The following is a 16,127-nucleotide window of genomic DNA, read 5'->3' as shown; positions in this document are numbered from 1 at the left end:
CCCTCAGGGAGCTGCCTCTTGTCTCAGGCCGGGACCCTAGGTTTCCCGAGACTCACTTGTCCTGACTCAGGATGAGGGCTGTCAGGGTGGACACTACGGTGCCCAGGCAGCCTGAGATGGCCCACCAGGGATTCTGGATGAAGAGGCCGAGGACGATGAGGATGCCACTGAGAGGGTTGTTCACAAACATCACCTGGGACGTGCCCCGGAGCACCCAGTCGAGGAACTGGAACACCGGGGATTTGTCTGAAAATGCAATGGGTCAGGGAGTCAGTCAAGGTTCAGTTGTGCCAGGCGAGGCCCCAGCAGGTGAGAGGGTGAGGGAAGCTGGCATCCAAGGTGGGTTCCGCCCCCTGCTGTCACTTGCCACAGAGCGGGGAAAGGAAAGAACCCAAGAGGGTGTCTGACTGCTCAGAAAACCCTTCACCCCATTGCGAGCTGGCTCTGGTCTGTAGGTTGTTGTTCAAGCAGTGGGTACCCTGCACAACCTGTGCCCTCAAGAGAATGGCCTGAATTTTCAGGAGGACGGATCCAGGCGCCAACCCCCTGGCCTGAGCTCTGGGAGACTGCTAATGGGAACCTGTCAGAACAGTAGACACAGCTCTCCCATAAGCCATTTCTAGGTGGGCATTTTCCTAGAAAGCTGGCTCTAGAATCCCAGTACTAAAAAGTGACATTCTGAGGGGGTATTGGCAAGAGTGTGACTGTTATGTTCAGAGGTGAGAGTGTGCACATCTATGGGTATTGGCATTGACATTCTGAGAGTCCATATGCCTGTTGTAACAGGGAAACTCCTATCCATGGAAACAGGACTCCATCTCATCTACAGAGACCCAAGCAGCATGTTTCCTAGAGGACAGCCAGAGGGGACCTTTTCAGGGGTGGGAGCAGGGGCTGCTCTCGTGGAGCGTTTACCTTTAAGACCCTCTCCACACTCCTTCATCTCTCCGGTGATGTACCCCAGGGCTTTGTGGACCCTCTTCCCGATGGTGGCCAGGGAGCTCCGAATCCAGGAAGTCTTGGAGATGCCCGTTTCCACCTTTATCTCGGAGCTGTCCTCCATGGTTTCCAGAGCCTGTCCAGGGACAAGAGACGGGCAAGAAGCCCCACATTCTGAGCTTCTCACACTGAGGAGTGACGTGCTTGCCAGGCGGCAAGCTAAGATTTTCATTTGATATTTAGTGAAATTGCTATTTAAGCATCTTTGATACTGTAGACTAGAATATCTTTTGTTTCGTTTCACATGTTACTTGTCTCTATATCATTTACAGATTCAATTAACTGTGGATTAAAAATATTTGAAAAAATTTCTAGAAAGTTCCAAAAAGGAAAACTTGAATTTGCTGCACACTGGCAACTTTTTATTAATACATATCATTTACATTGTATTTACAGCTATTTACACAGCATTTTCATTGTATTAATATTAAGCATTATAAGTAATCTAGAGATGAATTAAAATGTATCAGAGGATGTGCATAGGTTATATGCAAATATTAATACTACGCCATTTTATGTAAAGGACTTGAACATCCACAGATTTTGGTACCCTTCAGGGATCTTGGAACCAATCCCCCATGACTGTAGTGTAACAAGACACTAGCTTTAGCCTCATTCTGTGGATGAGGTCTCAGGCGTGGATGGAGAGGTTAGGTTCTCACTTATAAAGGTCAAGGTCAAATGATATAATTTAGATTTACCTACAAATTTTTAGATTCTTTTTTTTTTTTAAATATTACTTCTAGTATACCACACTCTTTGCTGAAGACAGCACCTCCCCAAACTCCAATATGTCTAGTCTTTAAAATTTTACTATCCATAAAATTAAACGAGTAGAGATTCTGTTTTGAAAATTAGCACCAACTTATTTCCTAAATACTTGAATGCTGGATCCAGAAGGACAAACACAACATAATCAAATAAAAGAAGCAGCAGATTTTATAAAGTAAACTGAAAAATAGACATCTTTATCCCACATAATTATGTTTCTAGAAATATGAATTCAAGAAAAGTTTGCCTAATTCAGAGGATGTCTTTTCCGAACCTGGTTTTTCTTCTCTGTGGCAGGCTCTGGCAGGCTCTGGGATGCGGCCGCCACCCCTGATTTCAGGCCACTCTTTACTCACCAGCAGCTCGACCGTGGGCTTCCGGTATAGGCGGGGAGAAGGGTCTTTGGGGTGCCTCTCCTGCTGCTCACCTTTACCAAACACTGGAGTCGGAAGGAGAGAGCACCATCAGTTAGGACCTCTACCCTGGCATCTTTGCAGCAAGTTTCCTGCCAGGCTTGAGTTGGAATGCTCGGCACTTCCTGGCCCACTGAGGATGCCCTGGGCTTGTCTCCTTGCACAGGAAGGCCCCCTCTTCTGCTACTGCAAACACCCATGGGCAAGCTCTTTGGGGAAAAAAATGCACATCTTGATGTAAACAGGACATTTTACAGGAATTTAGGGGATTCAGAGGCTAGGCTGACTTTTAGTAAAGAGGCTCTGATTTTACTCAACTCCTGTGTTTTGTAGATGAGCAAATAGAGCTACTCATGAGCCCTGAACCCAGGGTTCTTTCCCTACATGACACAAAGACTGGTATTTATAAGGTGCTGTTGCTCATAAAGCATTAAGCTGCCCGAACCATCCAAGGTCTGTGTTCAAATTTTACTACAACTCTTCCCACCTGGATGACCTAAGCTGTTTTGGTCTTTTTAGGATTATGTCTTGGAATTTTAGATATTTAAGCAGCAGTGGCTGGTTGGATTAACACAAGGGATACCCATGTTGTTAACTCAAAACAGATTTTGGCATGTCCTTGTTATTCTAGAAAATTCATTGTATTTTCATTATTATGAGAGAATCTATTTGTAAAGATGAGGAATTTCAGAAGTGTTTAGGTATCATGAAAGGCCTTTGGAAGTTTTGCTGTTGATGCTCTGATGTCCTCTTGTGGTCAAGTGTGAGAATAGCAGTCTGAGCTCTAGATGCCGAGAATCTTTAGACAATTGGCCATTCAGTCCGCATTTATGAGATTTCAGGGCACTTAGACACTAGAAGAGATGCACCAATGGCCCTGTGACCCCTCGTTTGAAGGAGCAGGAACTGCAAATACCAGTGTGATGGTTGGGAAGTTACACTACGTGGGGGAAACAAATTAAGGAAGTTTGAAAGGAAGAGAAGGAAGCAAAGAGGATACTCTAGCCTCTGTGGCCAGTGTGTGTGATATCCTGAGAGATTCTCTGCTTCTGTCTGAAACGCCAGCTCTCCAGCAGCTCCTACTAACTTCTCCCAGTCTCCTTAGTGCAGGGCTCTCTGCCAGGCCCTCCTTTACCCCAGCCCTCCAATACCATCCTAAGAAGATGTTTGTAGGGAGAGTATTAACTTTGGGAAGCAAACTATGCTCTCTTCCTTGGGAATGCCCTGGGGGCTCTGTCAAACTTCTGGCCCAAAGGGGTCCTCTCTGGGGGGCACAATTAGGCCTTCATGAGACTGCTCCCACCTTGCATCTGATTGGAGACCCTCCAACCCTCCCTTGCCTCCTCCCTGTTTGCCCCAACCTGCCCACCACCACCCCCCCACCCCCGCCCAGCATCCAGGTTTCTGGCTTTCCTGACTATTTGGCTGCACTCTGGACCTTCTCTTGGCCTTTGGGAGACCCTCTCCTCATAGCTGTAGGAGAGAACATTTTATCTCTAGCAGCGTGACCATCATGACCACATCATAGTTGTGATTTGCAGTTTTTTGGGGATCATTTTAAATGTGATGTTTTATTTTTAATTTTTTTTTTTTTTTTTTTTTTTGTATTTTGGCTACACCTGCTGGTGGCCTGCAGAGCAGTTCTCCAACCACGGGCTGAACCCAGGCCACTGCAGTGGAAGCACCAAATCCTAACCACCAGGCCACCAGGCAGCTGCCTTACAGAGAGCTGTTCAAGCCTCTTCTGCCACCTAGGCTGCCTCCCAGATGAACTAGAGTAGCGTTTCTGGGCATGGGATGTGGGTGGTTCCAAGTTTGCAACCCTCCTGGCCAAGACTGACAAAGCCTGTCTCAGTTCCAGTCTCCCCATCCCTGGCTGAGACTCTGAGACCCATGGCTGAAGTCAGAGGTTGGGGGATGACGAGAATGACCCTCACCCTCACAGATTTCCCCACTGCCTGTGATAGAGGTGCTGCCAGGGTCCCCATTTTAGAGGTGAAAAGGCCTAAGACCCCCTGGGAGCCATGAGGGGAGGCACACACCTTTGCTCCTCCTGTGGATGGATGACCACTCGATATGGAACACGTTCCTGGGCTTGGGGAGCACGGCCTCCGAGCCCTCATCTGCCTTGGGGCTCGTCGAGAGTGGCTCTGCCTCAGTGTTGCCTGGCCAGGGGCAAAACGAGACAGGTCAGTGTCCCACCCTGGTCCACCCCCAGAGGCAGAGAGCGCTGGGAAATTCATGCAGAGCTGGAGGAGCAGTGCAGTCCGAGCTGCAGTAGTGACTACGTTGGTGTCTACGGAAAAAGCCCTCTTTCCCATTCTTCCTGCTAAAACTTCCACTTCCTTTCCTCACAGAAACCACATCAGAGATACCTATCGGTGTCAAGATATGGACGGGCCAGCCTGCCTTGTTCCCCCAGCAAGGCACTGCTCTAAGCCTCCTTCACTGGGCTTCGGACTAGTGTGAATGATGGACCTTAGCCCACTGCCCATTCCCGTCCTTCGGCCAGTGCCCTGGTCTCCATCTGCTGCAGAGAGAGAGTGTGTGTGTGGAGAAGGGTCCTCAATGCTCCCTGCACATAAGAGCCACCTGAGTGCTTAAAAAATGTCTGACTCCCATCCCAGACCAATTTTAAAAGTCAGAATTTTAATGTCAATCATGTTTAAGAGATGACCCTAATGTGGAGTTGGAGCTGAGAACTTCTCATCTAGAGCCCTGCTACTCAAAGTGTGGTCCCCAGACCAGCGCCATCAGCCTTCTCTGGGAGCTTGTTAGAAATGCAGAACCTGAGCTTCCACCCAGACGGATGGAATCAGAATCCACAGTCCAACAAGATTCCCTGGGTGCTTTCTGGGCACATTGGTTTGCTCTGTGGGAGGTAAGGGTCCTGAGGCTATGATCAGCTACTAGAAACCCACGGTGAAAACAGAGTAGCTTATCACCTAGGCAGTGTTTCTCAAAGTGGGGCCTGAGAATCGACAGCATCAGATCACCTGATGGCTTCTTATGAAGCGTGCCCCATGCTGATTAATTTGGGAACTTGGTGGTCCCCAAGGTATGCAGTTTTGACACTTTCTGCTTCTGGTTCCAGTGAACTCTGGAGTTAGATGATCAAATGGCTACCCGGAATAGTGGAGAGCTCTTGCACTGTCTTTACATTTGGATACTTTTGGGGCATTGTTATCTCTGAAAGATGGAAAACTTAGGCTCTGTGATTTCTGAAGCACTCCACAGTGAGTCACATGGCCCTCAGCCCTCAGTTCCTTTCTCTGCATCTTTGCTGCTCAGTGTCAGGTTTGTGGACTGGCTTCACAGACATCCAAGGGTGCTTGTTAGAAATGCAGACTCTCAGGTCCCATCTCAGACCCAATGAACTGGAATAAGTTTGTTTTTTTAAACAAGATCTCCAACTGACTTGTGTGCAAATTAAAGTTTGAGAAAACTGGTCTAGATCACATTGCTCATGTAGAAACAGCTTTAGCAAAGCTGAGAATATAGCATCAGCAACCAGAGTATGGGGCACATGTATGAGCAAGGAAACGGGTTTGTTTATAGTTTCAGACTGAAAGTTCAAACATGAAACTTCAAACATTGAAACATGAAACTTCAAACATGACCCTCTCCTCTAGGCTCGGGATGGGAAAAATCTATTTCACTCAGCATCCTGCCTGTGGGTCACCATGGAGCCTTAACTCCAAAGGCTGGAGAAGCTCTGGTACGTCAGACACAAGTGAATAAGGCACCTCTGCAGGTGCTGTGCAGGGGGATGGGGACCCAGAGGGTATCACTGCATCATCTGACAAAGCAGGGCATTCTTCCATAGCCAGTCCGCAGGGCACATCTGCCAGGCTGGAAGGGCACCTCTGCCCACCCAGTGCTTTTCATCCCTCATATGCCGTGTCAGCCACCCCAGTCACCCTCTGCATAGAGAAATATATTGACCTTATTTAGCATCAGAGACTCAGAATTGAATGGATCTTCAAAATCACAGTCTACTTCCCAAGTCCAGAGAAATTGCATTACTGCCCCCCACCCCTCCCAGATCATGTAGTTATTAATTATGGCACAGCCGGGAGTTGCTCTCAGGTCTCCTGGCTCCCAGTTTGCTGATCTATAGAAAAACTGTCTCCCCTTTCCTGCCCTGGCCCTTTGCTTTCAGTTCTTACCAATAGACTGTGCTGCCTGCTCAGAATCCAGGGAAGTAGGTCAGGGTCCATATTACCATGCATTCCTAGAACTGATGTCCCAGCCACAAAAACAAAAACAGAGAGTATCTTTCTTTTCCTTGAACCCACGTTTTTTTCTTATTTGGGCGATCGGGGAGGTGGCCCCAAATGTGGTCTGATACAGTGTTGCTTCTGGTCTCCTGTGGGCAGGACGAGAGTTCAGGCCACAGACTGACCACCCAGGGAGGGTGACCACTCTTCCAGATGTGCTGGCCAAGAGATGAGGATGGCAGGTGGGAACAAGTGCCACAAGGAAGACTGGAGATAAAATAACAAATTTCCCAAGGCTGTGAAAATACTTAAAGCTGAGGTGATAGAAATTTACCACTACCTTTGGGACAGATTCTCAGGACGTTCATAACAGATAAAGGCAATTTCAAGGATATCATGAACACATCTATCAAATGCTCTAGAAAGAAATGTTCCATTGGTGTGGTGGGGAAAAAAGAAAACAATGATAATGCTGGCCAGGAACCAGCATCACTCATTTCTGCACTGCATTTTGCAAGTCATCAAATTTCATTGACAGTTTCCCCCATTGCAAGCATGGTGGTACTCAGAAGGAGATCTACAGACCCTATAGGACTGGCCTTGCAAACCCAGGTATTTTGGAGGGTACCTGCTATTTCATTCTCACGTTGTTACAATGATGAGACTGCTGCTGCTGCTGCTGCTGCAGCTAAGTCGCTTCAGTCATGTCGGACCCTGTGCAACCCCATAGACGGCAGCCCACCAGGCTCCCCCGTCCCTGGGATTCTCCAGGCAAGAACACTGGAGTGGGTTGCCATTTCCTTTTCCAATGCATGAAAGTGAAAAGTGAAAGTGAAGTCGCTCAGTCATGTCCGACCCTCAGCAACCCCACCGACTGCAGCCTTCCAGGCTCCTCCATCCATGGGATTTTCCAGGCAAGAGTACTGGAGTGGGGTGCCATTGCCTCCTCCGAATGATGAGACTAATGCTCGCAAAATGCTGGGGAGAATAACTTTGCAATGCTGACGTCAGGGAGCTGGCTCCTCGGGGAGGCCATGTCCCTGGAACAGCTTGTGCTCTGGGCAGAGTGGGTCCTCATGTCAGGCCAGGCCTGGCAGCTTACACATTCCAGCACCCACTCCTACCTCGTGTTCCTGTCTGTCACCCTCATAGGATCCTTGACAGCCCATTTTTTCCCCTTACAGTGTTTTTTCTTGGCATCTCCAGCACCCAGTATGATCCTGGCATATTGTAGGCACTCAGAAGTATTGTTGACTATGTTAATTAGGGATAATTACCCTAGACATTTTAATTTCTGACTGGTATAATGAACCACCATTGGCTGGGTATGAACCACCATTTCAGGGTATGAACTATGAAAGAAATAATATATCTCACTGTAGATGTTAAGTGCTTGGTAAATATTGAAATTGAGAGCCTTCCACAGCTTCACGATGGTGATGGCTGAGGTGTGTAGAGATTCGGAAACTGATGGGCAAGAGCTGACTGTTTCCAGCACTGCCTGGAGAGAAGTTTATAGATGTGATAAAGTGATGGGCCTCTTGTGATCAACCAATCAGAGGACCAGAAATCCTTCATGAGTGGATGGAAGAACACAGCTAATGAGAGAGCATGAAACAGGCCACTGGAGACAGAAATCTTGCTCCATATGATTAGTTTTGGTTAGCAAGAGGTTATACCCTGTGGCTGAAAACCGCCAAGCTGCTTGGAAGGTGGGGGACTGGGTGTTCTAAAGCCCAAGAACAAAATTTTTTAACAGTGACTCACTTTGGGGGTTTATTTCAGCTTTCCCCCTAACATCATGGCACACAAAAAATAGTACTGTGTGGCACAGTGCAGCAGACAGATGGTGATGCTTACGGCCTGGTCCTGGGGACTCGGGTCATGCCAGGCCCCCTCTGTTTTCTTCGAGGACCAAGGACTTTGCTCTCTTGGCCCAACTACACGTGTTCTGGGAAGCTCTGTCCTCAAGAATCTGCAGGCAAACCTTAGCAGCTGAGTAACTCTTCGGCGTGCCCACCTGGCATAGGGACTGCCGTTAGCTCCTTCTCTAACCAGACTTTTAAGTGCCCCAGCGCAGGTAGCATCATACTGGGGTTGTCCAATTCATTCAGGGGCACAGTCCCTGCCCTCAAGGATTGCCAGCATCTTGTGTCTTAAGAGGCAAGAGTCTAGCGATGCTATCCTCTCATTGATTCAGGGAAGGAAAGAACAGTCATGAGCCACAATGATTTGCTTAAAAGCACTTTTTTTTTTTCCTGGAGAGTAGTATCCATAGTATCTATGCGTCTACTGATTGCTAACACACAGAAAATGCCATCTGTTCAAATATCAGGGGTAAAAGTCATTTTACAGAAGACCCCACCTGTCAGATACAATTTTGAATCTTGAAGCTTACTAAAGTTCCTTTGAGGGGGAAAAAAACCAAACCCAAATTGTATATGACATCTTTCAGAAGGGGAAGAATGATCTAGTCTATTTTACTAATAATCAACCTTTACTCAAACAAGTCTCTACCTGCACACTTTCTCCAAGCTGTCTTTCTCAGGTTTTGAGCAGGTTTTCCTGCCTCCTGGAGGTGAGCCAATGCTGTCCATCTATCACTGCTGCTGCTGCTGCTAAGTTGCTCCAGTCGTGTCCGATTCTGTGCGACCCCATAGACGGCAGCCCACCAGGCTCCGCCGTCCCTGGGATTCTCCAGGCAAGAACTCTGGAGTGGATTGCCATTTCCTTCTCCAATGCATGAAAGTGAAAAGTGAAAAGGAAGTCGCTCAGTCGTGTCCGACTCTTCATGACCCCATGGACTGCAGCCTTCCAGGCTCCTCCATCCATGGGATTTTCCAGGCAAGAGTACTGGAGTGGGCTGCCACTGCCTTCTCCGACCATCTATCACTAGCAATGCCCAACATATAGAGGATCTGGAACCTACTGTCGAGACCCTTTCGTCATCTCTCCACAGATCCCTAGGTCTCTTATTTCTCCAGCTTACTGTGGCAGAGACTCCCACAACATCATGAGGCAATTTCCTAGCTACTACACCAGAAGGATATTTTTTGAAGTGACAATTGTATATAATTTGATTTTTTCCTACATCCAGTCCTACAGGATAACACTTCGGCCATGATTTGGGCACACGTTTCCCCATGCAGAAGTTGAGCTTTGTGCTGTGATGTGTAATTTTCGAGGCTGCCGTGTATATATGTGTGATGCAGACATCTGTGGGTGGTAAATGAGGTGTTATCTTTTTCTGTGAAGTTGTGTTTAGTTGACATTTTCAAAGATCATTCTCTTAACTATCAAAGTCATTGAACGTTAACTGGAAAAGGCTTTTCAGCGTATCCAGTCCAGCCCTCTGATCCAGTCCTTCCTCTAGTAGCCACCTCCTCATAGAGGTGGAGAGGAAGGCTTAGAGGAACCGGGGAACTCTGGAGTCTCTGTCTCACTCCATGAAGACATTAACTAGCATAAATGAGTTGGTGTCTCTTTCAACCTCATTTAACCTTATAACAACCTCATGAATGAGGTTGAGGAGAGTGTGAAGGTCAGAGCACCCCTTCTGTAACTGGGGTAACATCTGACTGACCTTCCTCTGAGTGAGATTTCATTCTCCTTCCCCTATTCACACCCAGGCCACACCTCAGAATTGTGTGTCTGTGTTGTTAATTTCCCTCCTTTCAATCCATTCTGTGCTTCAGTTATTAGGCATATCATTACGTGACACTCTCTCGCTCAACAATCCCAATGGCTCCCTATTGCCAAGGGTATATTAATGCCTAAACTGCTCAGCCAAGCTTTCCAGTTGTTCTATAATATTGCTTATTTCATCGTCCCACTCATCCTTTGCTGCCCAACATACACCCTGCCTTGGCATTCTGGCCTTGCCTCTGGCCCTCTCTGCCTCTTCTTGCCTAGTTTCTATTCAGCCTTCATCATCTGGTTTATGTTCCACTTCCTCCGTGAAGCCATCCTTGATTTATATGGCTACATGGATCATTCTGTTTCTTTGCACAAGGTACTCTAGATCCATCTTTTGAAGTTAGGGCCACGGGGGAGTTTTATACTGGTAGTTACAATGTACATGAAAATTTTACAATCCAATGAAACTACTTGGAACTATCAGTCTTTAATAACCAAGTGAATTTGGGTCTGTGTGTGTGTTAGTCACTTAGTCCTGTCTGACTCTGCAACCCCATGGACTGTGGCCCATCAGGCTCCTCTGTCCATGGGATTCTCCAGGCAAGAACACTGGAGCGGGTTGCCATTTCCTTCTCCAGAATTTGGATCTAGATATTAGCAAACAAAACAAAACAAAACTGAGGCCCAGAGAAAAGCAGCTTTCCTGAGGCCAAATAGCTGATTAGTTACAGAGCTATGTTTTAACCTCCTGGTTTTGATTCTTTACTCCTGCAATATAGATGTTTTACAGACTGTTGGAGCCTTTGCAAATGTTATCAATGGACTTGTGATCTTTTTATTTTAAAAAATTATGAAGTATTTCATATCCTAAAAGGAGTAACAAAAGTTACCAAAAACAAACAGAAAGAATCCACCTGTGCCATTACATTTGTGTTATCCAGTGACAGGCCAAGGAAATTCTGGGCTGTTGTGTACCTGCTTTTTCTCTTATGGCAATGTTTCCCTTCTCTGCCGCTTCTTCCCTGCGTTGTCTGTGGCAAACACAGCTAACTGATCATAGACCTCTTTCCCAGTAAGTTTCAACACAGCCTCAGAATCCTTCTAATACAAATCTCCAGACAACCAATACCAGTTAGATACAGTTGGCACTTGAGAGTAAACTTATTTTCCCCTCCCCTTTTAAAGGAGAGTGTGGATGCTGTACAAGCCTGAGAGAAAGGGTACATGAAAGCAGGCAGAGGACTGTCCACGGGCTCTCCAAGTCCCAGGATTGCCTAATCTCAGCAAGTTCACTGAGGCTCCTATCCTTCATCGCTAGTTTTGAGGAGATCACATGCCATACCAGATTGTTCATTCTCTGGTCAGACAATTTCAGTGTCCTGAGACATTGTCCCTTATGGAATGGCTACCTATCTTCCAGAAACATCACTCTGTAGCTACACAGAACATGTCTAAAGTAATCTCAGATGGCCATGAAAGAGAGGGCCACTGAGGAGATGGGCTGTATGAAGATGTCTGTGGATACTGAGATGCTCTAGTTCTATTGGCATGTCTGTGGAAGGAGTATAGGACCTGAGGTGAGAGGCTAAGGTGCCTCTGGACCAGGTACCTCCACCCTGGAAGCAGCAGGTGAGGACTCTTGGGAACAAGGTTTTCAAATCTACCTCATTAGCATCTCACAGTCAGCTCAACGCGGGGCTGCCCTGGGAATCACACTGATGTCAGAGCTGTGTGTTGCAGAGTTGCGGAAAGGATGATAAATATGAAGGCTCATCCAGCGAACAGGTAGGTGGTAAGGGGATTTGAGGCTGATGGGTTAACTTAGATCCATCACCAGATGTGCAAGAAGAGCTCAGTGTCGTGAGTTAGGACACCTGGGCTTTTGACCAGGCTCATTTATCACCTGGACAGTTTCCTGGATAAGCCATGGGGTTCCTCATGGGGTTTGAACTATTAATAGAATTATTTAAGAGCTCTTCCAGCTTGAAGCTTCCAGGATCTGAACTCTCTCTGGAGTTCTTAATAAGGGCCCCCATTCCCAGGACTGTCTTTCTGCAGCTCAGCAGGAAAAGGAACAGAAAGAGACTGACCTTTCTTTTTTCTGTTTCTTTGAAAAGTCAGAGAGATGGCCCTATTGGCTAGGGGGTCTGTTGTTGTTCCGTTGCTCAGTCGTGCCTGACTCTTTGTGACTCCGTGGACTGTAGCCCACCAGAATCCTCTGTCCATGGGATTTCCCAGGCAAGAATACTAGAGTGGGTTGCCATTTCCTTCTGTAGGGGATCTTCCCAACCCAGGGATAGAACCAGAGTCTCCTGCATTGGCAGGTGGATTCTATACCACTGAGCCACCTGGGAAGCCCAGCTAGAGGGTCTACCTGATTCATTTCTCTCCCCCAGACCTCTTACCTGAGTTCCTTTGGATTTCTTGCACAGGTCTGGAGGAATCCAGACCACTGGGATTTGGGAAGAAACTTCTTTCCAATTGGGTGGTGTCTCTGGTCCTCAACTCAGGCGCTGGACTTCTCCCTAAAACTGAACCTCTTCAGTTCCCACAGCCCGCCAGCTCATCCTCTGGCTGACTTTCTGTAAATTCCCCTCGTGTTTCCTCACCTTATGCCTGGTGCTTGGCTTCCACTCGAGGAAGGGCACCATATGGCAGAAGAGGGATAGAAAAGGAGCGCTCTTCCTGCAGCGCGCTCACTCTTTGACTTTCCTAAACTCCCTGGGGAAGACTGGCCTTGGCCACCATGGTGCCCCCATCAGGCAGGTTTCCTTTAAAGGGGCAGAGCCTGGACTGCCTGGAGGTAGTTTCTCTGTCCTTCCTCAGGCATCGCCTTCAATCACCCCTTTCCTTAGAATTCTTGCTCCAGTATATGCCTTTAAGGCAATTACCTAAGTGTTGTCTCCTCAGGGGCCAATTTGCCTTCCCACCTCGATGAACTCCCTTAATCCCCCACACAGGCAGGGCACAGGCCGAGGAATGTTATTGCCATCTGTTTCTAGATGGATATTTCTGCACAGCCTAATTAACACTAGATGCCTTCTTTCTGGTTTTGTGGAAATTTCTAGACCTTTCCTCCTTCTGACTCTGCTGACCGGGTCCTGGTGGGCCCTCAGAGTAAGGAGGGCACGACCTAACCCCTGTCTCCAGAAAGGACTCTGAGCTCTATATATGAGGGAAGCCGCCCTCTCGGGTCCCAGACAGCCGTGGTGGTGGTTGGGGGGGTCTGGTGGGCTGGAGTCTGGGGAGGAGGCCCAATCCAAACATGTTCTGTTTGGCTTTGTGAGTCTGAAGGGTCAAGCAGCAACTGCGTATCACCCCCACCCCCCTCAAGTGACAGGGTGTGAGGTGGCTGCCCAAGTTCAGAAACAGAACTCACACCGAGGATATTAGCTACACCTGAGTAGACAAACTCCCCGCTGACGTCAAAGGCCCCCTTTCCAGCAGGCCAGGTGTTTTGGAACTGCTGGAGAGGGGTCCTGATCACAGGGTGAGGGGGCCCTTCTGAGGAAGGAAAGCAAAGAGACGAGTGGGAGGGGGGAGAGCCCCGCGTTCCAGGGAGGGGTGGGGAGCTGACTGGAGCTCAGCTCCCACACGGGGGCCTTCCTCTGGTGCTGAAGCTCAGGGCCTGTGGCCATCTGCTGATGACACGCTCCTTGTCCCCCAGCCTGCTGGTCTCTCAGCTCAGGAGGCCCAGCTCGTGCCCTCTCTTGCTCTGGCCTCTCCTGAAGACTCCTGAACTTCCAGTGGTGCATTCTTCACTTCAGCCCCATATGCATCTGAAAGTAACAGGGAGATGCTACCCAGGAACAACATGTGACCAATTAGAAAAGACAAGAAATGAGTACTCAGGAGGGAGGAGCCATCCAGGAAATTCACCCACATGTCAGGAGCCAAATGGAGCTGTGTCCTCAGGTGAGTGGTGTCTGTCACACACACCAGGTTAGGGAGGGGCAATCGAGTGCTCCTGGAAAGCAGAAGACTGGGGTGGATGCTTGCTGCCAAAGGGTCTCACCAAAGGCCACAGCTTGATACTGGGGGATCCCCAAGATAATTTATGGGTACCGGTTATTATCTCCTGGTGGGCTTGGTCAATCAGAATTTACTTCAGAACTATCTGCTTCATAATGCTCATGGCTTCAACTCTGCATTTCCAACTTTGTAGGGGCAGGAGCCTGCACTGACCTCTAGCAGCCAGACTTGGGGAGGTCAGATTCCTCCAGGGAAAAGGCTAGAGTTCCTGTGGAATGAATGAAAGCTGAGCTAGAAGCTCCCTGGAGAGTTACTTCCTTGATTCATTCAGTTTCAGCAGCCTGTGGAGGAGGGGCTGGTGGCTCCTAGTTACCAGTTCACAGATAATAAGAGGACTTTTCTAGCAATGTCCCCCACCTCCCTCCTTGGGGCCTTGGAATTCTAATTCCACTAGGAATAGAAGTGTTTCCTATGGATTCTTCTATTTTCTTTGAATCACAAGAGGCAAGAAAAGCCAAGTAAGTTGAAAAATCTCATATTAAAAAGTGAATGCCTTTTAAAGTTGCCAGATGAGACTGTGGTTTATTGAGTGGAAATCAATAAACCACACTGAAACTGCCAACTCTTAGCTGGTTTTAGATTATATTAATAGTTGTCCCCAGGCCCTTACAACATTTATGACCCAAGGAGACAAAGCTCAAGACTCGTACAGGAAGTACGAACAAACCGGAACACACAGATTTGATGTAGTCACAGATGTAAGAAGATTGAGTTTCTTGATGGGCAGATCTTATAGGGTTGACTGGAAGAGGAATCCCTGGAGAGAGGAAAGTGATGAAGGTGAGAAAGTCAAGGAAAAGGCACAGTTAAATGATGCTGCTCCCTCAGGTTGCATCCACACAAGTAGCCATGTTGAGCATTTTGATAGACTGAGCAAATGGCTAACCCGTTAAGCTCTAGGAAAACCTATAAATGCAGCAACGGTATATTTTTGATATATTTGTCTTCATGTTCATACTTTTTACCACCTTAATGATACCTCCTCCTTATTTCTCTGTAGGAACCCAGGGCCATAGTATCACTGAAACTTGAAATTGGAAGAGAGGCTGCCACGGTCATCTGATCTACCCCTACTAAAAACAAGCATCTCTACTAGGTCTCCTGCCCCTCTCCTGAACCCGGAGTTTCACCCAGAAATGGACAACCATTTCTCAGGCAACTTCCATTGTGAAAAAGCATCCCTTTCCATTGGTTCAATGTCTGTTTGCTTATCACTCCCATCTAGTGGTTCTTATTCTATGCTCTGAAGTTCTGTTGAGTAAAATGACAACTTCTTCCACAGTCATGGCCCCAGGCATTTCTTCTCTTCTCTAAGCTGAATACAACAGTTCGTCATCACTGATGATGGAACAGAGGCCCTCCATATCTCATTCCTCCAGCCTGGCCCCATCTCAGCATGCCCTCCCCTGCCAAAGACACTCTCAAAATGTGCTACCATTTTTTTTCTTTGTACTCTCCTCTCCTTTTTCATCCAACCAATTCTCAGAAATGACTCCTTCAACCTAAGATGCAAGTGATTGATCATGCTTACTATGTTACCTTCCCAAGACTGTTTACATTTTAACAGGTTCAAAGACTTGAACTGAAGGGACAGCTGGGAGTGTTTGGGCAGGCAGGTAATAACAAGATAAAGAACAAGAGGAGAAGAGGCATAGACATTTTCCTGAAACCCTTAACATCATGCTTAATACTTTTCCTAAACAGAAGATTAACCCAACAAGATATTTCATTCACCACTCAAAATCATGAAACTGGTGCTGTGACCTTATGTGGCTCAGGCAGTCTGTGGTGACATCCTCTTAAGTAAGATTACTCACATGGCCAGGCAAATCCCCATAATGTGAATTCCTTGAAGGCAGGAAATGGTCTGATTCTTCCTGGTTTGTTATCAAGGGGGCCTGAGTGACATATTAAAATAGTTCCTCATACAGTGTCTTCTGGATGAATGAGTGAATGAGGTCAGAAATACAGTTAAAACAAAGTGATACAGTTAAAAGGAAATGATAAAGTTTAAAATAAAAGGATAAGGAAATACCAGAAAGAAAGTGGATTCAGC

The 16,127-nt window shown here is 47.3% G+C and overlaps 1 protein-coding gene across 2 annotated transcripts in view; it reads right to left on the bottom strand.

Annotated features, from left to right (window-relative positions):
* Positions 1–16,127, bottom strand: part of SLC14A2 (solute carrier family 14 member 2) — a 70,235-nt gene that overhangs the window by 13,452 nt on the left and 40,656 nt on the right. Inside the window, exons 10-15 of one of the 2 annotated variants that reach the window (XM_055559029.1) lie at positions 12,772–12,775; positions 4,589–4,636; positions 4,226–4,310; positions 2,127–2,209; positions 916–1,075; positions 57–246 (exon numbers count right to left, since the gene is read on the bottom strand). In XM_055559029.1, the coding sequence (XP_055415004.1) occupies positions 57–246; positions 916–1,075; positions 2,127–2,209; positions 4,226–4,310; positions 4,589–4,636; positions 12,772–12,775 (570 nt within the window). Of the gene's footprint in view, positions 1–56; positions 247–915; positions 1,076–2,126; positions 2,210–4,225; positions 4,349–4,588; positions 4,637–12,771; positions 12,776–16,127 lie in introns of both variants that reach the window. The other variant, XM_055559030.1, reaches the window with a different exon arrangement.

Source organism: Bubalus kerabau, chromosome 21 (assembly GCF_029407905.1).
Source record: "Bubalus kerabau isolate K-KA32 ecotype Philippines breed swamp buffalo chromosome 21, PCC_UOA_SB_1v2, whole genome shotgun sequence".
NCBI lineage: Eukaryota > Metazoa > Chordata > Mammalia > Artiodactyla > Bovidae > Bubalus > Bubalus kerabau.
Note: the sequence above shows the minus strand (reverse complement) of the source record. Positions and strands in the feature narration are given on the sequence as shown.